Source organism: Aphelocoma coerulescens, chromosome 11 (assembly GCF_041296385.1).
Source record: "Aphelocoma coerulescens isolate FSJ_1873_10779 chromosome 11, UR_Acoe_1.0, whole genome shotgun sequence".
Taxonomy (NCBI): Eukaryota; Metazoa; Chordata; class Aves; order Passeriformes; family Corvidae; genus Aphelocoma; species Aphelocoma coerulescens.
In genome coordinates this window covers 1,005,449-1,029,627 of record NC_091025.1, presented here as the reverse complement: position 1 = coordinate 1,029,627, position 24,179 = coordinate 1,005,449, and the positions used below count along the sequence as shown (strand labels likewise).

The 24,179-nt window shown below is 45.6% G+C and overlaps 1 protein-coding gene across 8 annotated transcripts in view; it reads left to right on the top strand.

Moving 5' to 3' along the window:
• Positions 1 to 24,179, top strand: part of NFAT5 (nuclear factor of activated T cells 5) — a 60,905-nt gene that overhangs the window by 1,290 nt on the left and 35,436 nt on the right. For 3 of the 8 annotated variants that reach the window (XM_069027101.1, XM_069027100.1, XM_069027099.1), the window contains exons 1-2: positions 1,274 to 1,377; positions 20,868 to 20,993. In XM_069027101.1, the coding sequence (XP_068883202.1) occupies positions 1,305 to 1,377; positions 20,868 to 20,993 (199 nt within the window). In that variant the 5' untranslated portion in view covers positions 1,274 to 1,304. Of the gene's footprint in view, positions 1 to 1,273; positions 1,378 to 20,867; positions 20,994 to 24,179 lie in introns of those variants that run through there. The other 5 variants (XM_069027106.1, XM_069027103.1, XM_069027102.1 and 2 more) reach the window with 4 other exon arrangements.

The window sequence follows — 24,179 nt, the reverse complement described above, 5'->3', positions numbered from 1 at the left end:
GGAGGGACGGGAGCCAACCTTTTGGTGTCCCAGGGAAACCGGACCCTGTGCGGCGCCGGAGGCACGCGGCAGCTGTTCACAGCTCCTTCCGCCTCCATTTTTCACAGCTTAAGCACTCGCCTGGCACCTCCATCCACTCACATACAACCCCTCTTGCTTTCCCTTCCCTTCCCCACTTCCAAACCAGATTTTGGACAGTTTGGAAATGTAATTGTACATCTGTGCGGGACACCTTTCCACACCTCGTCCCCCTTCTTATACCTTTCAGGGAAAGGGACTCCCAAACTCCCTCTCAATAACTCAGTGCTCATGTTCTCCCGATTCCCCCCATGTGGGGCACTTGTTTCTTAAGGCAGCTGCCACCCGTGTCAATGATAATGCACTGTTGACGCTGCTTTTGCATTTTCATGTTATTTGGAAATAGCTCTTTTTTGGGGACAATATCCACCAGTGGGTTTGCGAGCTCTGACTTGTGGGTTTCCATGGCAGAACCCTGAGGGTGGATGGAGCTGTGGTGGCACCACAGCCGGCCCTGACCCGCGGGGTGTCCTCACGACCCCCAGCACCGTGCGAGGAGGGTCGGGCACAGCCCCGGCCGCGGATCTGGGGGCAACCGCTGCTGCCGCCCTCACCCCGGGGGCTCCCGGGAGGGTCTATCCCGGCGGCCCTCACGCCGGGGTGCTTCCCTGAGCCTGGGGGTCTCCCGGGATGAATCATCCCGGGGGCTCCCCTGAGAGACCATCCCGGCCCCCTCACCCCCGGAGGCTCCTCTCAGAGTCCATCCTTGGGGCTGCCCTTGAAGGGCGCTCCCGCTTCCCCTGATCACCAGGAGCTCCCCTGAAGGGCTCCTCTCACCCCGGCTCCCCTCAGTGCAGGGGGGTCCCGTGAACGTCCATCGCGACCCCCCCCTTCCAGACTCTTCCCCCGCACCCCGCCCGCGTGCGCACGCGCGGCCGCTCCGCCCCCGCCGGTCCCCGGCCTCCCCTCGCGCACGCGCAGAGCGGCCGCGCCGCCGCCGTTCCTCGCCGGCCCCTCCCGTGCCCCGCGCAGGCGCAGCGGGCTCGGAGCGGCGTCGGGCGCGCTCCGCTGCACACCGGCCCTGCGAGCGCCGCCCGCTCCCGCAGCCCCGGCCCGACCGCCCGCCCGCCCCGCCGACCGCGGCCCCGCCGTGCGCACCGCGCGCTCCCCCGGCCCGTGTCTCCGCTCCGCTCCGCGCGCGGCGGAGGCAGCCGCGCCCCCCCCCCCCGGCCCGGCCCCCCCCTCCTCCCGCCGCCCCCTCGCCCCCGCCGGGCCGCGGAGCTGCGATGCCCTCGGACTTCATCTCTCTGCTCAGCGCCGACCTCGACCTCGAGTCCCCCAAGTCGCTCTACTCCAAGGGTGAGTGACCGCGGCGGGCTGTGGTGGGGGGGGCAGCGCCGGTACCGCCGGGCCCGCGCTCCGGGCCGCCCCGGGCCCCGCGGGGCATCGCCCGCCCGCCGCCCCCGCCCCGGGATGCGCGTCCGTAGGGGCCCCGGGGCCGCGCGGGGCCGCTCCGGCTCCCCCGGCCGCATTCCTGGCCCGGCCGCGGCCGCCGCAAGAATGTGTCCCGACAGGTTCCGGCGGCGGGGCCGGCGGCGGGGGGCTGCGGCCCGCCCGGGGTCCCTCCCGGGGTTCCTCCCGGGCCCCCCCGGCCCCGGCTCTGTCCCGGCCGGGGGGACGGATACGCTCTGGCCCGGAGCGGGAACTAACGGGGAGCGCGGGCGGGTGGGGGGCCCCCAAAGCTGCTCATTAAAGTGTCCCGGGAACGCGGTTCAATGGAACAAGAGGGCTCGGATTTTTGGGGTGGGGTGGCCTGGTTTTGGGTAAAAACGGGCTCAGAGGTCGAGAAGCGGAGGGTCAGGGGTCCCGGTGCCGGGAGCTCGGGGCATCTCCGAGCGTTATCCCCGTGCACCGGAGTAAAGCAGCATCGTCTGTGGGGAGTCGGACCCGGAGGGGATGAAGTGGGTTTAAAAGTAAATTAAATTAATTTCTGTTTTCATAATACTGAATTTGAGCTCTGGCAAGTGCACATGAACATGGGTAAGTCCATCACGACAAGTGTTACGTACTACAGAGTTTTTAACTCATTTTCTCGTGTTTAAAAGATTTGGAAGCCACTACTGTTAGTTTGTGGTACTAGAAGTACCTGTTAGTAGTTTATTAGTAGTTTGTTGAATATATCTGCCCACAGTACAGCTGGTGGAGGGAGCAATTTTGGGGCTGTACAACAGAAGAAATGGAAAGTTCCTTATTACCCTGAAGTGAAGGTTTAAACCAGTTTAATGTTGTTGCAGGAAAGATTTAACTTTTTTAGGACTATAATATGGTTATTAACTTCGAATTGTATGTTGGTAAGTGATGAAGGTAAAAGAAATAAAAAGACTTTAATGAATCAAAGCACATCTTGGGAGCTCTCAAACTGCTCAGAGTAATTGATTCTCTCTTTAAAGTTATCACGGGTAGCTTGTAAGGTTTTTTTTTTTAGGATATTACTAGAGGGGCTCAAGGCTCTCTGGTTACCCAGCACAATGCCTTCCAGTTGGTTTCAGTCCTAGTGCCAGCAGTAGGAAGAGTATTTTGGAACAGGGTAGTTCAATTATAAATACAGGTGATAAACCCCATCGAAGTTATGATTTATCCTACTGGAAATTTGGGAAGTGTGTAAAAATGTTCCGTGTAACTCACAAAATTGCTTCAAGTACTTGTTAATTGAGCACAACTTTTGAACTGCCCAATCTTACTGTGAATTCTCTTTTATTTTTTTGTATTTAATTGAATGGTTGAGTGTTTCAGGTTGGAAAAGAGTCTCAAACTGATTAATCAAGACTGTATTTTTCTTCCGGTGCATAGATGTGGATTCAGAGCTGGAAGAGGTCGAGGGGAGGATGTTGTGGTCACAATGAGCTGCTTGATCCAAGCGAGATGCTGTGACAGAGGTGTATAAAGCAGAGAAGGGTTATAAAGAGGCTAAAGCAAGTTTTGCTTTTCATATTTTGTTGTAACAAAATATCAAGGAGATGATAAGTTGAAATGCAATTTAAACTTTAGAACCAATGAATATACTTCTTGAGAATGAGTAATGAAGTGGTTGTGAATATGATTTTATCTGGATTTAGGAAAACGTGTTAGTGTTTCTCCGACTGATCAGAACACGCTCCAGTGCACCTTTTTTTTTTTCCTAGATAGATACAGATAAGTTTATCCTGTGGACAAGTGCTCTGGCTCAGGGTACAAGTACAACTGATGAGATAAAGGGAAAGGTCTGAACATAGTGAGAGAACCACAAATATGCATTTATGATGAGGGTGTGTTAAGAGAGAGTAGTTTCTTATAACTGCTGCTTTTAGCAGCGCAGCCGCCCCGCGGGTGGAATCCAGCCCCAGGTTGAACTGGGGCCAGTCCCTTCTCCTCTGAATCGCGTTCCTGTGCGTGTCGGGTTCGTGTGGTTGGCGATCCCGGCCTTGGGAGCCATCGCTGATGGGTGCTGGGGAGCACAGAGGTTCTGAGAGGAGCTGAGGTTGGAGTGGTCTGGGGAGTTACTGGGGTTTCTGACATATAAAATTTGGTTTGTTGGAGTTAAAGAGGCAGAGTCTGCGTGCACTGATTAAAAAAAGTGAAGTTACATTTGGAAACCCAGTGACTGAAGTTTTTTGTAGTGTGATTTTTTTTCTGGTGTATTTTCTCCCCTTCTCTGGATAGGCCGAGTTACGTATTCAGACTGTCCCCGCACCATGTGTTAAAGTTTTGGCTTGCGCCACCATTTCAGTTAAGAGTTTTGTTCTCATATTCTCGTAAAAAAAAAAAGTTAAACAAAACTCTAAAAGCCCCCACACCTCAGGTGAGTGTGAGTGGGTATTATAAACTCAGCCCGCAGTGTGAGTCGATAATGTAAACTCTGCTCTGATAACTCATTCGAGTAATTTCTTTTCATTTATGAGTATCTTGGGACAGGGAGTATTTTCTTTGAGTATCTAAATGCTTTATGTTCCAGTTTTTGCCCTGTAGGTGTGTTTCCACGAGCAGCTCCAGCCAGAACGATTCCCACGTGCACAGTTCAGGCAGTCGTGTGCTCCTCTTTTCCTTGTGGCTCAGCTCACGCCAACTCTGACGTGGCCACAGTGAGCTGGACCGGGCAGCTGATCATGTTGAAATTAACTCAGCTTCTCCCTTATTCCTTCCCAAAGGAAAAGGGGAGGAGAAATGATTTTTAATGGGGTGAGTATCCTGTGTTTGCCGTGGGTCTTCATGAATGGCTCATGCTGACTCAAGGAAGGGACGTGTGGAAACTGGCCTTGAGGAGAGGTGGGACTAGTTCTTTCAGCAGCAGCTTATATTGGCTTAAAATGATAGTGAAACTGTACTTAACTTGCAGGCCTCTGCAACAGCATCTCTAAATGTTTTATATATTGGTTGTAGCAGTTAAAAATGAAAGAAATGGGAAATGTGGATTCCAAGGCCTGTTGCTGGAGCTCATCCCACAGACCCTGAGGAGCTGACTTGTGTGAAGGACTAAAACCAGTCTTCTAATGTATAGTCAGTATTAAATAATGTATAATGAATTAAGAAATGCTTTGTAACCATTGCAGAAGGATGGCATCTCCTACTAAGAAGTTAATAGAGATATAAAAAAATATGCATCACTTCATGCTGAAAATATTTAGGCTGTAGTATGTTTCTTTCCCGTCTTTACATAACACACTGTCCTTTTTGGAATAAACCAACCCAAATGTGCATACAGATTAGTAATGTAGTAGAAAAACCACTGGAGCATAAAACCTAAAACCTTGAGGCTGGTTGTCCTGTGGTTGAATATCATCTGCAGCATTCAAATAGAGCAAAGTTGGCTCTTCGTTGGCAGTAGGCGAGGGTGAAAACCTGTAATTAAAGCAGTTCATCAGATGTCAGGTACCAAATCTGATTAAACATGGGATTAGTTTAGCTAATACATTAATTTTGAATTACCCAATAATGTGTGTGTACTAATAAAATGGCATTTTTGCACTGCAGCAAGTGCAGTTAGAAGTTTTTATTCATCTCCCGGATTTTGCTTTCCACAATGGAGTGACTGTAAAACTGAGAGACTTCCTGGAATTTGGTAGCAACAAGAAGAATGTTAGTAGTCTGATAAATAGCTCTTTTGCCCTAAAAACATTATATAATCAAAACTCAGACGTTCTTCATGCTTAAATGTGAACTGACTGTAATCCAGTTGTGTTTGCTGGGAATTGTGATACAAAACACGGGATTTGGTGATTTTTCTTTTTCCCTACCAGAACTTTTTTATTCCCATCATCCCAGGGATAACTCTACTAAGACAGTGACTAAATTATCGAAGAGAGATGGAAAAGATGCTTTATAAAGATAGTTTTGAACTTTAGAACTGGTACTAGCAGGTTTTAGGAATAGAAATCAGACTTGACTTCTTTTTGTAGCAATTTTTATCTTCTTTTTGTAACTGCTAGAGGGTGCCACGGTGGATGCGTTGTGTTGAGTGTTCTGGGAAGGATGGATCCCTACACCCACCTCTTGCAGCTCTTCCAGCTGCCCCCGGGACATTCTGACTTAACCGAAATGGATTCAACCAAAGTTCCTTAACTTGTGCGTCAGCCTCGTAAATGTCCTTTCCTCCTTGGAATCTTCCTCCTTTAGTGGCTTTCAAAACAAAACTCTGGAATGTGTTGCTGCAAGATGATTGTGTGGTGCTGGGGGTAGGGGGAGGACTTTGAATTCACAGCTTTCCAGGGTGTAATTTGAATATTCCGGTGGCAGAGCTGTCTGAACAGCCCCTTTTCCCCGCCCTCTGTTCTCACCCATGGACTGTGCTCTGAATCGTGCCAGCACAATTGTTGTTTGTGGTTGGAAGATGAATGGGATTGGGAAACTGATCTAGAATGGGGATATTGTACTTCTGATTGGATTTTCTCACACTGTTCTGCTTCCTGGTCTAGTTACTGTGCAGCTGCACAAGGAGTGGTGTCACGGCAGGAAAGGGGGGCTCTGGAGCACTGGGATCAAATGGTGGAGGTGGGAGCAGATGAGCTAAAACTGCTGAACTGGTTCTGCCATGGAAAGAGATGCTCCTCATGTTTTGCCTTCTGTAGCATTTGCTGTGCCTGTGCTCTTGAGCCGAGACCTGGACAGACAGGATTCTTGCTGGGGCTGGTTTCTGGGAATTGGTGAGGGAATCTGTTTCTGGAGCTTGGAGGGCTGGGCAGGACACTGCAAAGGCTCTCTGCCACAGGTGTGGGTGAAGGAGTGTGAGACTGCTCCTGCCTTGGGTTCTCTAGTGCTTCTCTGTTTGTACCCAAGTCTAAATCATGGAATGGTTGAGGCTGGAAAAGACCTTTAAGATCCCCAAGCCCAAGCGTCAGCCCAACACCACCACCATGTTCATCACTAACAGTGTCCTCAAGTGTCACATACACAGTTTTTGAATGCTTCCAGGGATGGGGACTCCACCAGTGCCCATAGAGAAATGTGTGGTGTGGATCAAGAAGTAGGGGAAATTAAAAGGAATTAAGTATGCTTTTTCTTTGGTTCTAAGACTAGTTGGATTCTTTTATTGTCAGTTTTACTTGTTTTGAATACTTCGTTGTTCTCTGAGAGTTGTAGTTTTTTTTCTATTAGAGAATCTCCATATATTGCCCAATTCTTTTGTCCCTTGAAGTGTCCAAGGCCAGGTTGGATGGAGCTTGGAGCAACCTGGTCTAGTGGAAGGTATCCCTGCCCAGGGCAGGGGGTGGAATGAGATGAGCTTAGGTCCCTTCCAACCCAAACCATTCCATGGTTCTGCGATTCTGTACTTCTGCAGATTAGTGTTGTCAAGAAGTAGAATTTTCTCATCATACGTTTCTGAGGTTATAGGTTAAGATTTTTCATTTTTTATGAAGCATCTGACCTTTATTTATAAATTTTCAACAGCACAGTTACCTTTTGGTATCTGTAACTAAAAATGATTGGCAGCCTGGAGCCTTGGTCTGACTTTTGCACTGGTACACAGGTTATGTAGTTTTACATGGAAGTGTGTTGCACAGAATCATTTAGGTTGGAAAAGACCGCTAAGGTTGAGTTCAACTTTTGGGTGATCCCTGTCTTGTTGACCAGACCAGAGGACTGAGTGCCATGTCCAGTCATTCCTTGAACACCTCCAGGGATGGTGAAAATGAAGGAGAAATAATATTTTATTCTATACAAAAAAGCAATGGCCTGAACTCATTTTGAAGTGGGTGAGTGGCCAAAGTGCAGGTGAAGTAAGGTGTGTGGTCATGTCTCTGCAGTTATCACGTGTGTTATCTCAGTGGGTATGTAGAGAGTAAACTGATGAGGCTGAACATTCAGGCCAGTTTGTCATTAGCAGTTGTTTTAAGAGCTGACTGAAACGAACTCTCAGATCCAGCTTTGAACAAACTCTCAGATCCAACTTTGAACTGTGGAGTAATAGCAGGTGCTAATGGACACGCAGTAAAATCCCCAGTAACTGCTGTTTGCAAAGCAGGCAGTGCTTCAGCAGTGCTTAAAATGTAAATGTCCAACTTCAGCTATGTTATTTTACTATGTTGTGTAGCTCTGAGGCATCTGTGAGGTGAATATCACTTAACCAGACTGAGGAATGTTGTCTATTTACATAAATACTCTCTGTAAATTGTTCTCCATTCCCTTCCATCACTTGTCTCTTCAGCATTTGGAAAAGTTTTATGGTTACTCTGTAAATAACTAGAAAGAATTTGGGGTCACCTTACAAAGTTGATGAAACTGAAGTGCTGAAGAAACACAAGGTTTTGATCCTAAAAGCAGGTTTGAGTTGTGGTGAAGGTCAGGAGGTTTGGCAAACAGAAGGAAGATGGACAGTGGTTCCTGTCAATGCCCAGACAAGGTGAAGATAGGGAAGAGAGAGATTCAAAGGCAGTCCTAAAAAGTTTCCAAATGTTGGAGTTTCCATTCCCGTTCAGAAAAACTGACACTACATCCAGTTGTTTCAGGCCGTCATTGTCTGGAGGCCTGATGTTTTTTGTGTGTATGCATTCACTCAGCAGAAGAATCAGGGAGTTTGGATAGGAGCACTCTGGGGTGATTGGGGAATAATCAGCTGCAGAGTTCAGAGCTTCTGTTAACTGACAGTTTTCTGCCTTTGCAGCAAGGATCCTGCACTGTGGAGATGTGTAAATCCGTACTGTTCGGGGCAGAACAGGACTAGCTAGACTTTAACTCAGTTCTTTTTTGACTCAGCAAGAAATCCCACAGTCTGGCTGTATACGTGGTGAATAAATACTTGTATTTTATTTAAAGTTTACTCTGTTTTCAGTTTAGGAATGACGAGGTCTCCTGGTAATATTTGAGTATGTTTTATTTCTTAGGGAGGAAAAAAGGCAGCTTTCCTTGGAATGTCTATTCCTATTAAAGCAGATTTACTGAGGAATTTATAATTACAGTTTCTAATAGTCTTGGTTTTATCACATAAGTAAATGCTGCAGAGCCCAGGAATCTGATTTGGGTTAAACTTCTGAAAACAGTCAGATGTTCTGGTGGTGGGAGAGGAGCCGGGTGAGTCTTGTGGAGGCAGTGCCAGCATTCAGTCTCAGCCCTTGGGGCTGCCAGGGACCTCTGGAGATCATGGAATCAGTGCTGGAGCGGGTGCTGGGACCGTGCCCAGCTGGGTCTGTCTGTCCTCACGGAGACTCCACAGCCTCCCTGGGCAGCCTGGGCCAGTGCTTGGCTGTCTCCATGGATAAGATAATTCTGATGGAATTTAATGTGTTTTAATTGGTGCCCACTGCCTCTTGTCCTGTCATGGGGTACCGCTGAGAAGAGCCTCTCATTGCTTCCCATCAGGAATTTTCACACATGGATAAAATCTCCCTGAGCCTTCTCCAGGCTGAACAGACCCAGCTCTCTCAGCCTTTCCTTGTGTGATAGATGCTGCAGGCCCTTCATCTTCCTGGCCCTAAATCCATGTTGTTTGTGACTTCTGAAGAGCTTCTGCTGTTTGTATGTTTGTGAGTCCCCAGACCAGGAATTTTAGAGTTACATTGTAGTCACTTTCTTACTGGGGCACTAAGTCAGATTTTTCCTCTGGAATATAGTGATTTATTTATATGTGATTTATCTATGATTTTCCTGGACACTAAGCTGTATCCTAGTAAGTTTGCTGAGGATATATACTAGGATCAGACCCTATTGGGAGGTGTGACTGTCTTGCTGCTCCCTTACAAAGAAGCTTACACTTGTTTGTCACCAGCATATGCCTTTGAAAGTGACATTTTGGGCATTCCTGGAGTTCTGGGCTCCAGCCACACTCAGCATCTTCAGCAGTTTTCAACTCCTATGTGCATGTCAGTGTCAGAGAAAGAATTTCCATCGTCTCTTGTCTGCAACTGTGTTTGTGTGAGTGTGAGCAGTGCCCTTCCTTAGCAGGTGTGCAGGTCTCACCTGGGAGTAAATCTTTCCTAAAGGAGACAAAAATCCTTAACACTTTGTTTTAATTTTAGGACATCTGAATTCTGGCTGGGGCCATCTGCCTCGCATGGAAACTTGAACCACGCCTGGAACCAAGTTGCTCTTTAATCAGATGAGGAAATAATTTGATTTGTTTCGTGGCCTGAAAGAGTTGAGTGTAAGCTTCAGTAATTCAGTTGTTTGCTGCTACTTAAGTGAAAACGGTGCTTTTGGAGGTGTGGTGGTGAGAAGGATTGTGTTGGGTAGAGCACATTTGGGTGCTCCTTGCCGTGCAGGTATTTCGGTACATACAATAGCAAAAGAATTCCTTTAGGAAGATTTAGTGCAGTTGAGCCAGGCAGTCCCCTGAACCAGGGAGCGAGTCTGTAGATGACTGTCAGAATTTGAAAGAATTATAATAGAAATACTCTTCTAAACGTCCTGGTTCTTGTCAACCTTTGCCTGTCAGAGAGAAGAGGTTGGTTAATCCATATTTAGCCATCCTTAAATTTTTGGTAACTTGGGAGTTCTAGAGTGGTTCCACCACTGATTCCTTCATTGCTGTCTCCCATTTTGATTTTAGCTCTGTAGAGCATCAAGGAATCTTCTGTTCACATTTTACCATTAAATGTTTGGCTTAAGTTCCCATTTGTCTCCTGAGAGTTGTGTGTGAATGTACTTGGAGAGGAACTTGCTTAATGCTCTGAAAACCTGTTTTTATGAAAAACTTGCATCTTCATTTCCCTGAGGAATCCCTTCCAGGTGCAGTAGCTGTCAAAGGTTTACCTGAGCGTGCTGCTCGTGTCCCTGATCAGTCAGTCCCTTCGAAGCATGAGAGGTGTCAGACTCACCAGAGCTCTGTAACTGTGCCGAGGAGTGCTCTTTATGAAACATCATCTTTGGTCTGAAGAACAGTGTTTATCATCAAACACAGCTGAGTTAGCAGTAGAAAGCAAAGTGGTGGTAGGAAGCATAAACATTTCTCAGTTTTGGTGATGATGAAAGAACATAACTTTTAATGGGAGTACAGGCAGGGAGGCGTGGAGGCGGTCTGTGGACTCGAGATGCTGGGTGTCGTTTTGGGAGTTACTGGGACAGGTCAGGTCTCAGGAGCACAGCCTGTACATCCAGGTTTATAACGAAATACTGAACCCAAGAGGTGGCCGCAATGTGTTGGAAGTCTGTCAGAATGCCTTTTATTCTTCACCTTACATATTGTGGTACAGCCTCAAAAGAAAGAGGTGCTTGTATCTTTCATTGCTGCTGTTGCTTTTCATGCTCACAGGAAATGTAAGAGATGACAAAAATAACCCCATCAGAAAAAACAGTGCAAACCTGAAAAGGCTGAGAAATGTTCTGAGACAACAGTGAACTGCGGGTCAGGTGGATTCTGTGTGTCCCTGAATTCGGATGGTGCTTTGTACCTAAGGAACTGCCTGATTACCTCTGTTTCTGGTGAACTTTGATTTTTGAAACAACACAGGTGTTTTAAAGGGGTTGATAAATAGCTGTTACTGATGTTCTTTGATCACTTGGTATTTGGGTTTCTCTGAACATTTCAAGGCCAGGTTGGATGGGGCTTGGAGCAGCCTGGTCTACTGGAAGGTGTCCCTGCCCGTGGCAGGGGGTGTAATGAGGTGAGCTTTAAGGTCCTTCCAAGTCCAGCCAGTCTGGGATTCTGTGATTCCATGATTCTGTGTTTGTGTACCTGCAGCTCTGTCAGCCTGCCTACTGCTCTGCCTTGTCCACAGTGGTATTTTAGGAGTATTTTTATGTTCTTTGGCTTTTGTCTGGAGTTTACAACTGCACAGGATAGATGTCTCAGTAAGTCATTACTGGTCTGTCCCTTGAAGTGACAATTCCTAAATAATGTTGTTCTCTCATTCTGAGATGTGTAAAATTGGATGCAAACAAGATCCAGGATTTATACTGCCTGTCTACATTTATAAAAGTCCTCTTTGAGCTGTGAATGGGGATGACTGAAACACAGCCAGGAAAGCTTTATTTGATATTTGGATGAATGCCATAAATAGAATTCAGCTAACACATGCCTCTGTCAGTTGTTGAAATTCAACTTTAAAAGGATTAATTTCTCAACTCTACCCTGCTGTGCAGAATCCTGAATGTTGAGATTAGCAGCTTTTCTGAAGGTTGGTGGGATATACTGCAGGAGCTGGTTACGAATTGCTTGCAAAATTACCTATTTAATACTGCCATTTTTGGTAGTAATACTTGTCCTTTAAAAAAATATAAGAAACAACTTTTAGCTTTCATTTTTATTTTTAAGTAAAAGAAATAATGATACTGTGGAAATGTTCAAGGCTGGGTTGGATGGCACGTGGAGCAGCCTGGTCTAGTGGAAGATATCCATGTCCATGGCAGGAGGGTGGAATGAGATGGACTTTAAGGTCATTTCCCACCCAAACCAGTCTGGGATTCTGTGATATTAGAGTTGTGATCAAATGTTAATTACTTTAATCATTAATAATATATTACTGGCCATCTTTCTCTAAAACAACAGCCTTTCAGAAAACTCCTCTCTCTCCTTCACTAACACATTATAAAGTGCATTTCAGGGAGTAGCAGCATTTGCAGGCAAGATTTGAATTTTAGTGCCCTGTGCTACGTCATCAACACGGAGCACTCGGATCCTCTGGGGATTCTTCAGAGTGGAGCTGCACCAACATCAGCTCTTTAATCCTGAAGTTTTCTAGCACAGGCAGCGCCGCGGCATCTGCCTTTTCCCTCCGCGCGCGTGAAGCCTGTTGATTTAGGGTTTGCTGCTTTTGTCTGAAGCCAGGGGGAACTGGAAGGAAGATTTTCTGTTTGGCTGTGTAAAACATCCTTGTATACACTGCAGTTTCTTTGAAAACCTGCCACTGTTGCTGTAGCAGCAATCTAGCCCTGCCAGGGCTGACAATAACAGGAGTGCTGGTGGGAAGACCTGCTTCCAGTCTTTCCCTGCTCCACCGTCGGCAGATACGCTGAGGATGGCGTGGCAGATAGAGGGAACAGTGCTCTGCAGTTTGTTTCCTCTGTCAGGACAGCCTGGCAAGTCTCTGGTGACAGACCTGCATCTGAGAGCTGTGTGGAAATCCATGGCCAGTGTTGGGCAATTAGGCAGAACATGCTAATTAGTGTTTACGTATTTTCGATTACACACTCAATTTGTATTGAGTCCTTTGTTTAATTGTATTCTGAGACATAGTGAAAAATATGAAATGAAATCAATGGTTTAGTAAGTGTAACCTGGTGGATTTGGCACTGGGTAAGACAGATAGGACTGGGAGCCTTGTGAGTTATGATCTTACTACAATTCAGCTTCAACTCTTGCAAAAATAGGAGTAATTAGACCACTAATTCCATAAAATGTTTAGGGTGCCTGCATCAAGACTGTTATGTAGTGTCTGTTGTCCTCCTGCTCAGCCTTATTGCCTATGGGCTGCTTCTTGCTCTCTGGCTTTTGCCATGCAGTTATATCACAGAATTTCACAAGTGTCAAAGAATCCTAGGATGGTTTGGGTGGGAAGGGACCTTAAAGCCCATCCTGTTCCACCCCCTGCCATGGGCACGGACACCTTCTACTAGCCCAGGTTGCTTCAAGCCATGTCCAGCCTGGCCTTGGACACTGCCAGGGATCCAGGGACAGCCACAGCTTCTCTGGGCACCCTGTGCCAGAGCCTCACCACCCTCACAGGGAACAATTCCTTCCCAGTATCCCATTTAAATCTATATCCCTGTGGTTTAGTGAGACTTGGTAGTGCTGTGTTAACAGTCGGTCTTGATGTTCTTAAAGGTCTTTCCCAACCTTAGTGATTCTGTGATTCTTTGAACAGTCGCTGTATTTTATCTTTTCTACATATGTTCAAGCAGGGTCCTTCCATTTTGCTCTGTGTGAAACCTAAACCTGTTTTCAGGACTGTTTGTCTTGTTTTCCCTGCTGCCAAGCTTCTGGTGTTAAGTCAGTGAAGTTGCAAAGATGTTAGGAAATCCAGGAGTATGATAGTCTGTAATATGTCCTAAATCCTCTTTTGACAGATACAGAACAAAAGCTGACTCTTTGTTGTGTGTTCTTCTAAATCTTTTATCTTGTAACTTTATAACTTAAAAATCTCTGCTGTCCCTTAAGTAGAGCTGCCGTGGCCTGCAGTTGTCATGGGTGATTCTCACTTCTGCAAGTGAGAGTTTGAATCTCCTAAGGAGTACTCAGAAAAGCCAACCAAACAAAAAAAAAGGAAAAAGCCCAAACCCCAACAACAACAACAAACCCTCGGCACTGAAGTAGGAAGTGCTTTAGTGGTCACTGATCTGTCTGGGCTGTGCCTGTCTCCGTCTGTTTCTGTTCTGGTTTATGCACTGGGCTTTGTCTCTCTCCTAGTTGCCTTTCTCAGACTCTCAGAGCTTCCTCTGTTGAGCTTCTTACTGAATCCTTGTTATCCTTCTTTGGCTTCCATCCATGCAGTCCCTGTGCCGGTCCCTGTGCCAGCCCTGTTATTGGCATTGCCATCTCAATGCTTAAAACATTCCAGGGGCTAGGGGCAGATTCCCTGCCATTCCCTGTCAGGGCTATGGGTGTGCTATCTCAAAGCAGCTGGAGGAACAGTTTTGTCTGCTCACTCAAAGGCTAAAAGGCACTGAGCTGTTGTATTTTCACTGCAGGAGTTACTCCTGTGGGTCTTGAGGTTACTTCTCCTGGTTTAGCCTTGAGGAAGGGAGAACAGTCGTGCTGTGAGATGTGGACTCTCTCTAGTGGGGTGGCCTAAGTTTTCTGAAATGTTTCCTTAATTTTGTTAGGAGTTCTGCCGGGATGCTGGGAAGAAATTCTTCCCTGTGAGAGCAGTGAGGTCCTGGCACAGGGTGCTCAGAGAAGCTGTGGCTGCCCCATCCCTGGAAGTGTCCAAGGTCAGGTTGGACAGGGCTTGGAGCACCCTGGTCTAGCAGAAGGTGTCCTTACCTGTGGCTGGGGGTTTAATGAGATGCGCTTTAAGGTCCCTTTGAAGCCAAACCATTCTTTGATTCTGTGAGTCTCTGAATTCTCTGTGTTATAATAACCAAACTTACTCAGTCAATACTGTTCCTGGGGTCTGCAGGAGAACCTGTTTGTCTTGGGGTGAAGAGCCAGAGGGTTCCTCAGCTGGCTCCTACAGGCTCTTCCTGATGGGCAAAATAAGCTGCTTCAAAGTCTTCCCACACCCAAGCTTTTGTGTACAGAAAAATCCCTGAGGGTCATGTGATACGAACGTTTTTAACAAAGCAAAGCTTTGATTAGATTTTAAATATTTAGAGCTCCCCCATTCCCCCATCATTCTCTAAAAACTCTCTGAACTAAGCTATTGTGGTGGAATCAGTGGCCTCCAATAAGCTCAACCACTAAGCTGTGGTGTTTATCATGGACACTGAAATCTGAGTAGAACTGAACTTCAAGATAAACACATTGACCAACCACAAGGTCTTCTGGCAGAGGCCTGAATTTTTTAGGTCTAGAGTAGATTCTGGTTTTAGCATCCCTTACCCACAAAAGTTTCTGAAAGTTGTTAAGTCACATGTACTGTTTTATTAAAATGCAGTGGCCTTTGGAGTGAGGAGTGACAATCTGACATTTGGAGCCTTGGTAATACAGGTTTAGCCCAAAACTGTGTCTTAGATTAGCATCATAGAACCTTTATATATGTGTGTGGGTGCTCTGAAATGGAATTTGCATCCCTAGCTTGGGGGTGAGGTGGAATATGGCCACTGTTATTTTTCCTTTATGGCCTCTTTAATTTGCTGAGCACGCGTGCTCACTTCTTTGACCTCCCCCGTGTAGCAGAGGCTACTTGCTGCTTCATGTTTTCTAATTGTTTTTTAATCTCAGTTCCATATAAACAACTCTCTTGGCCTGTTTGCTTGCTTGTTTTTTTGATCAGCTTAGTGGACATCATTAGAAGAGATTTCTGCTCCGATGCCTCCAGCTGATTAGAGGAGGACACCAAGGTTTTGTCTAATCTCTGGTGTGACTGTCATGTGCTGCAGCAAGGAAATGGCTTTGGAAGAACCAGCCAAATCTGTGCGGGTATTAAACCATGTTGAGGAGACGAGTATCAGTGGGGATCAAATGGGCAGCCATTCAGTGCAGGGAGCTTATTAAAAGACAAGGATTAACTTGGCTGCTGTTCATGAGGTCATGGAAGTGGTAAGGGATTTCCAGGATGTACCTTTCCTTAAGGGCAGAAAATGTCTGCAGCAAGTGGAAAGTGCCCCATCTCTGCCTCTAGTGCTGATAATTCGGGTGGTTCTCATCTTCCCCCATGTACTGATCTGGCTCTTTGCATGATTTCCATGGAGCAGGAAATCTGTCATTACCTGTTAGTCCAGGAGTGGGGATCAAGGGGATGCTGCTGGAGGAGCCCCTGGCATTACAGGGGCTGAAATCCCAGGAGCAGGTCACAGTGGTGGAACAGACACGGGTGAGCTGGGGGAGAGCTGGGGCTGGATTCCAACAACCTCCTCAAGACTGGGCCTGGGAACAACCTGGAGAAATGGTGGTGGAGTTGGAGCTGCAGCCAGGACCCTCTGCATTAGTTATGGCCTCATTTGCCTGCAGGTCAGAGCTAACTTCTCCATTGGGTTTGTGACTTGGCTTCCAGCTGTGGCAGTTCTGGGTAGCGTGGCTTGGCTTTTGATATGAAATAGCAAAGCTTAGGGGTCTCTTTTCTGTATGTAAAGAAAATTCTATAACCTTTAAGGTGTTTGGAGGTCCTGGCAAAGCGAGGATGTCTGCATTCCTCGTGGATGAGCTGCTGTGTTTTAAACATTGGAATTGGGTGTTCTCTGCTCTTTTCCACATCTCTATGCTCCCAGTGTCACCAGGTGCTGAGTTAAGGGCAGCAGCAATTTGGTCAGCCAACCAGAAGGATCTCAATTCAATTTGCATCACAAAAGCTTGAGGACAGAGAGGTTCTTTAACACCCTGAGCCAGTCCTAGCACAGCTCGAGATAATGGGGCACTAAATTTCTAGAAATCACAGTTTTTAATCTGTGCAGCTGAAATGTCTGTGTAGGTGCAGCCAGAAAGTCATGGAGGATTCATGGCCCAGAAGAGTCTCACAGGTGCTGCATGTGACAGAATAGTGGATCCTTGTGTACTTGGTTTGCTGCTTTACAGAAAACTTTCCATGAGGAGGGAGAGCACTCTCCATGCTGGGAATACCTACTCTTTGGGAAAAGCAGGGCTTTGTATGGGACTTGTCACAGAATCTTGGAGTTGTCTCAGCATTCCCACACAGGAAGCAGTTGTGTCGTGTTCTCTTTGCTCCTGTAAGCTTAACTGCTCTGTTCCTGAGAATGAAGTTTAAATGGAATCCCAGCATGTTAGTGAGTGAGGAGGAATGTGATGTTGCAGCTTGCAAGGTGTGTTGTGTTTCTGAAAGGTCCCTTGGTGCTGTGAGGATGAGGATGGGTTAGGAATTTCAGAGGTATTTGCTGCTGGTGGGTATGGGAGAAGGCTGAGCACTTGGACTTTGCTATAGGCCCAGGTCTGTAACTCAGCCTGGTTAGGTTGTGTGTAGATATCCAAAAACATTCCTAGAAAAGGGCAACTGTGTGTGCACTGAGGGGAAGTGAGTAAAAGAGGAAGTGAAGGAGCTTGCAGAATTTGGTTTGCCATCACGAACCAGCCTTCCGCGCTCCTGCTGCAGCATCACCACATCAGCTTCACCAGCTGCTTTTTGTACCTTCTCAGTGTTATTTTTCCTAAATCTTTCCAAGGCCTCTCCTCTCCCCCTCAAAGACAGAGCTGTCACCAGCTGCTGGGACTGATCCAGGTCCGTGTTGACCCAAGGGCGTATTTTGTGTGGACTGGTGGTCATGTGTCCAGCCCTGCCACAGACACCTTTTGTGGGGTTGTTTTAACTTAAAATGACCCAATTCCAGGGAATCCTGGAATGGTTTGGGTTGAAGGAGACCTTACAGCCCATCCAGTTCCACCCCTGCCATGGGCAGGGACACCTTCCACTAGCCCAGGTTGCTCCAAACCCTGTCCAGTCTGGCCTTGGGCACTTGCAGGGATCCAGGGGCAGCCACAGCTTCTCTGGGCAACCTGTGCCAGGGCCTCCCTACCCTCAAAGGAACAATTCCTTCCTAAATTTCTTGATTACTTTTTACTAATATATAAATTCAGAATGTTTTGTGCAGGTTCAAGTAGTACACGTGGACAAAATCTTCTCTGTCCTGATTGCAGGTGCTGTGTTGTTGGATCCTGATCTGATGTTTGGTGCAGTTTTGGTCCATATAACCATGTGAAATAGAATTTTCTGGACTGTCAGTACAACTGGCAGGAAGATCAAAGTTCCAAGCAGCTGATCTCAGATGAGAGATTATGAGGGCAGGATAATCGGATAAAGGGCAGTTGAAGAAATTTGACACTTAAAATACTTTTTGTAAATCTGCCTGTCCCTGTGTGTCCTTGGTTTCGGGAGGAGAATTTGTGAAGCTGGGCTTGTCTAGGCGAGATATTTTGGGGAAGGAGAAGAGATTTGGAAGTTTACTGTAGATAATATATCTAATAACTGATTACCTTAATGCAGGTGAGGGTTTGTGTGGGGGAATGAGTGTGTGGGACTTCTGGCTGATCACTAGGGTTTTGTTATCTTGTTTGTGTGTTATCTTGTTTATATTTCATCATAACACTAATCCTGAAACACGTGTTCCTTGCTTCCTGTATGGAGAGAGAAAATGTGTTTAAACGTTGAGTATAAATGGAGCTACTTCCAGAAAAAAAAACCCCAGGAACTTGAGATCAACCAATGTATTCGTCAATGGAATTTAAATCAGCAATAAATTACAAGACACTTAGTGCTGTTAGACAGCTTAAACTTCCTCATTGATTCAGCACTGGCTGCTGGAAGCAAGAATTCTGTCTACACATTTTTTTCTTGCTAATTATGTAGAAATACGTAATGATGCTGAAATGCTATTTTTGCCTGCAAATGTAATACTGCATTTCTATAGCAGCCTTTCCCTTTAGTAGGTGTTTTCTGCATGAATCAACATAAAATTCTAGCAGGAAATTTTATGTTCTCGGTATTGGTGAGTGCACACACATGTAAAACATGGTGATGGAAAGGGGCTGAGCAGTAACTTCAGCTCTTAATGCAGTGTGAGGCATGGGGGGAGCTGTATCCTCTGGGGAAGAATTAGTTTCCTTGCAACAACTCTCATGTTTCTGGAATTTGTCAGTTTTTGCTTTAATGCTATTTATAGTTCAGCATATATAAACATTGGCCTGTGTTTAGGTGAAAACACAAAGTTTCATTTGAAGTCTGATGTGTGTGGAGTAGGTTTGTGGCAGCAAGAGTTCTTAAAGGTACCTGGGCATTCCTCTGGATGTGTTGAACTGCAGTTGGGATTCCTCTGGAAGATGTTGAACTGGAGTTCACTAATGATGTGTTTTAGACTGTGAAGCTGCATCTGGTGCAAAAAAAGCCAGGAGAGCTGTTTTTCTTCTGAAAGTTTGGATTTGACCATAAACTTCTGCCCTGTGTTCATAGATTCACAGAATGGTTTGGAAGGGGTTGAAAGGGGTTGGAAGGCAACACTAGTTGTCACTTTTGCTCCTGTTGTACTACAAGGAGCAGCTGCATTTGCTTTTCCTCAGAGATGAGTGCAGCAGTTTGTACAAGCCCTTGTAAACGAGCACCAGCCTTTTCTCTGGCTGGCACTGGCACTACTACCTGTAGCAGGGCAGGAAACCCACAGGCAGGTGTTCAGGGCTGCTGCTACTCAAAATGTTTAGTGAGGGGCCCCAAAATGAGGGATTACAGCAGTGTGTGTCTGCAGGTAACTACAGAACGCTTTATATTTCATATGTAAGTTGAACATATACATACACTTGCATTCCTTTCTCCTCAAGAAATCCTCTGAGAGGAGTGAATTGTCATCATCATCATTCTGTCATGACTCATAACAGAGTTGACTACAAAAGCTCCTTTCCAAACCCCAAGTTAGTAGGTAATTGAGAGCTTTTCTCTTTGGGGTGGTTCTTGTGGATATTTTTTTGTTTAAGAAATTTATTTTTGACTCTCTGGTGTGGCGAAGGTTCTGTCAAACCTTTTGCTTTAAAGGGATGCTTACATCCAAGACTCCCACAGGATAATTTTTTCTTAGGGAGCACATGATTTTTGCAGTAATCCACAAGCAGCACAATTCTAATCTTTGTGAATAATTCCAGTATGATAAAGAGGGAGGGAAGGAAAAGCCAGCATTAGAATTGAAGCACATTCCCAAAGATCACAAGACCATTAAGAGCAAATCTTTAATTTCATGCTTCATTGATAGAGACCAAGTTACTTGAAATGGGATCTAAAATATCATATCAAACCTCTATCCTGAAACACCTGGTGAGCACTCCTAAGGCTGCAGGTGTACAGGAGGCTGGAATTAGCTTGAGAGCTGTAAATATGAGAGGATGGAACAAGCTCTTAGGAGGGAACCTTAGGACGTCTCCTGGGTAACACACAAGGAGGAAGAGAGATCAAAACCACGGGATTAATACAGGGCAGGGAAGACATGGACCTGTTGGAGCAAGCCCTGAAGAGGTCACTAAGTTGATCCAAGGCCTTGAGCCCCTGGGTGCTGGAGCCAGACTAGGACAGCTGGAGTTCACCTGGAGAAGGGAAGGCTCCAGGGGGACCTTAGAGCCCCTTCCAGGGCCTAAAGGGGCTCCAGGAGAGCTGGAGAGGGACTGGGGACAAGGGATGGAGGAACAGGACACAGGGAATGGCTTCTCACTGCCAGAGGGCAGCGATGGATGGGATATTGGGAAGGCATTCCTGGCTGTGAGGGTGGGGAGGCCCTGGCACAGGTTGCCCAGGGAAGCTGTGGCTGCCCCTGGATCCCTGCAAGTGTCAAGGGCCAGGTCAGATGGGGCTTAGAGTTACCTGGGGATAATAGTGGAAGGTGTCTCTGCCCATGGCAGGGGGTTGGATGGGATGGGCTTTAAAGTTGCTTCCCACCCACACCAGTCTGATTCTAAGACTATAGGATGTTGTTAGGATGATGGTGCTAAATTAGGTTTTTTCCTTAAGAAGTCAGTTGCACAGTTGGAATTCTGAAACCAGATTTGTCTCAGATTCTCACGTGATGTGCTGCCCTCAGCCCTTCATTCTGGATGAGAATAGTTTCTCTGGGAGTTCATGAATTATTTCTTTGTTTGAACAAGTTTGTGTCCTTTGTTTCAATCTTCAGAATGTGCATCTTAATGTTTGTTTGTTTTCTGAAATAACTTTTCTCCATGCTGTTATTTCCGAGCACTTACTGCAACTTTTTCCAGAGGTTGTGAAAGCGTTGGGTTATAGTTCGTATCTTACAGGCAAAAACATTCTTTATTTTCTTGTACAGGACACAGGTGACTTTTTGATCAAGTTCTTTTTGTTCCACAGAATCTGTCTATGACCTTCTCCCAAAGGAGCTGCAGTTACCACCTTCCAGAGAAACATCCATAGCATCCATGAGCCAAACAAGCGGTGGCGAGGCCGGTTCGCCGCCTCCAGCTGTAGTTGCTGCTGGTAAGGACTCTCCTTTATTCTTGTATTTTCTTAAGGTTTGTAATGTTCTGGCCAACATGAACAGTGCTGGCAAAGTTCTGAGTGCAAGAAAGAGCTTGTGGAGAAGTAACAGAGTTCATTCTAGGAGAATATAGGTGGTATCATTCAGCTGGGTAATCAAAAGTGTCAGTATTTTATGTTAATGGTTGTTGTGTTTCGTATATGCATCTCCATAAGAAATAAATTATCTGTTCCTCTGTTCTGTTATGCCACACAGGCAATTAACTCCTAGAATGCACTCTGTCTTCCAAGGGAATAAATCCCTGTTTGGATCTAAGGTGGAATGCCGACTGACTGTAAACCAGTGGATTCTAGTTAGGATAAAAATGGAATGGGAGATTACATTTTGGGCCATGAAGCTTTTACCAAAATGTGAGGAGGAAGAAAAGGTCACGTTTTCCACTGGGGCCTGAGGAAGTGTAGTATTTAAACTCCTTTCACATACATTTCTAGCGTGATGTGGTAAAAAATCCTCAAATACATGAGGATATAATGTATATCAGCTGGAACTCTGTAAATTACCAGTGTAGTTATTTTTCTAATTGACAACATATAAAAAAGAGGCATGACCTTTTAGTCTGCATCCTTTTCTTATTCCCAGCCATGTTGTAGACTTTAAAGACTCTCACTAATCTTCATTAAACATAAAAAAGTGAGGATCTAAGGACAAAGTTTTGATTTGGGAGGTTAGCCTTAGTGCTGGCTTGCATCTGGAATTCTTGTCAGTAACATATATATTAGTAAACATCTGTGCAATGGGGAGAAAAGATCATTTTGCCCATTATATGCCCATTATATCCGTTCACTGGATAAGGAGGCTTTTTTCATAATTTGATCCCCATATTTCTTATAAGGTCATGTTCCACTTTCCTACTTGGCTTTAAATTGTTGCTTGAGAAAAAAATGTCTGTAGGGTGAGGATTCAGATAGCTGCATTATTCCATTTTCTCTCTCTCCAAGTTCATATTCATTCAGTGTTTGTGTGAAACTGTTTCCCGGATTTGCATGGTTCAGGAATCCTGATCAGAACCTGAAGTGGTTGTAGGTTTGTCAGAGAAACTTTACAGCACTGCTCACCATTCATGTTTTGCCAGACCTCTCCTGAGAACCTGTGGATTTAACTGTGCACAGTGGAACTTGGTCATTGAAAGAATTTGATGCTTTTATTATATTGGAAGGATTTGATACTTTTATATCACTTACTAAAAAAATGATTTGGGCATCCGTTCTAAAATCAGGGTTCTTAATGATGGGTTTGGTTCATAGACAGCAGCAACCAAATCTTGTAGAAACATGTATCCTAAAAACAACTGAACAAAACTACCCCACAAACCCTGTTACACTCTAAATCCACAGACAGACCTGAACTGCTAATTAATTCTGTACCTAACAGAAAAGACATAAAAACTTGAGTGGAACTAAAAGTCTGTTGCCTCCAGGTATTTGGTGTCTGCCAGCAGCCAGTCCAGATCCTTTAAAAAACCTGAGATGCATTAGGTGTGTTTGGGTTAAACTGCAGCACAAGTTTCTGGAATCAAAAACTTTAATGTTGAGGCTTTTTGTTAACACTGAAAGGAGACCTGATCATTCACCTACGAACACTTTTCAATGTCAGTGACCCTCTGAGCTGATATCAAATTGAGAGCTTGGATTATTAAGCCTGGGGAAGAGGAGGGTCGAGGGTGACCTTAGAGCCCTTCCAGTGCCCAAGGGGCTCCAGGAGAGCTGGAGAGGGACATGGGACATGGGCCTGGAGTGACAGTTGTTAAAAATTCTCTTTAAACTGCCCCACCCAACCAGACAAAGACCCATTTTGTCTCCACTGCTGGTTTGAATGTGGCACATGTTCTTGCTGTAGCTGTACCATGCTGGTAGACAAAAGGTGGTTTACTATTTTCTTTAATTGTTTTGGGATTTCTGCTATGTCTTTGAAAAGCTGCCACCTCACTTTCAGCCTGTGTTACCCTGCCTCAAGTAGTAATGAGAGGTCTGGTTGGGGTTTCTTCACAGAAAAATCATCCTGGGCTTTGTGCAGACCAGGTGTTTATACAGGGAAACAAACATACATTTTACACTTATATTTCAAAAGATGAAGATTGACTATCATTTGTATACATCGAATGCTTAATAGCAGACTGTGGGCAGCTTTTTGGGGAGCTGACACTGTACAGGAGCAGGGTAAGGAGGAAGGACTGGCAACTTCTTGTTCTGTATCTGAAATTTTCCCCTTGTTTTCTGTAAGTCTTTCTATTTTTTTTTTGTCTGCTCTTACTTGCCTTAAAACCTCATATTTAGGAATGAGAGGGAAATGATAGTTCAGTCTGCATAGTGCTGTAGGTAATCTCATTTACTGTTGTTTTTGAAAGGAAGGGCTAATTTGAACAGCTAGCCACACCATGTAGAATTCCCCTGCAGATCTGATTACTCTGAATAATGAGAGGATTCCGTGACGGGGATTGATCCAAAGTGTTCAGAGCTTTTTACTACTCCTCTAGTAGTTCACACAGCTTGTTCTCTGCTTCCTGAAACGCAGAGTAAGGCAATATCTGGCTGAAATTCAGCTTACTTGAGGCTTTTTTGTCACCTTGCTCTGGGGTTCTGTCCCATATAAATCACACTGTACCTTGGAAATACTGCTGCAGTTAACTCCTGTTTTTTTTTTTTGGAGGAGCAGGATGGGCTGGTTTTAGCAGTGATGACCTCATGGGGCAGACTTCTAGTTCTTCTTCCATTTGGAAATTTGTTTTGTGATTTACAGAACAGTTGTAAGAGTATGAAAATGGAATGTTGCTGATTGGATTTTCATTAATTTGTAAATAAATGTGTATCTCCTATTCATTAATTCAGACAAAAGAGGTGTTACCCACTCTCTGAATATCAAACAGGCAAGTATGATTTCATAGAACTCTGGGATTTTGAGCTGCTAGCTCAAGCTTCTAATTCTGTAGTTCTTCTGGAAAGCAGAAGGGAGGGAAAGGGAAAGGTTTTACCCCTGGAAACGGTTCTCTGTGCTCGCTACTTGAATTCCAATGTCTTTGTTCAGGGGACAGGAAAAGCAGGATTTTTCCCGGTGCAGCACCATAAACACATTAAATATGAATCATCTCCAGACTCTGGAAATGCATTGAGGGTGTCATGCTGAGAAAT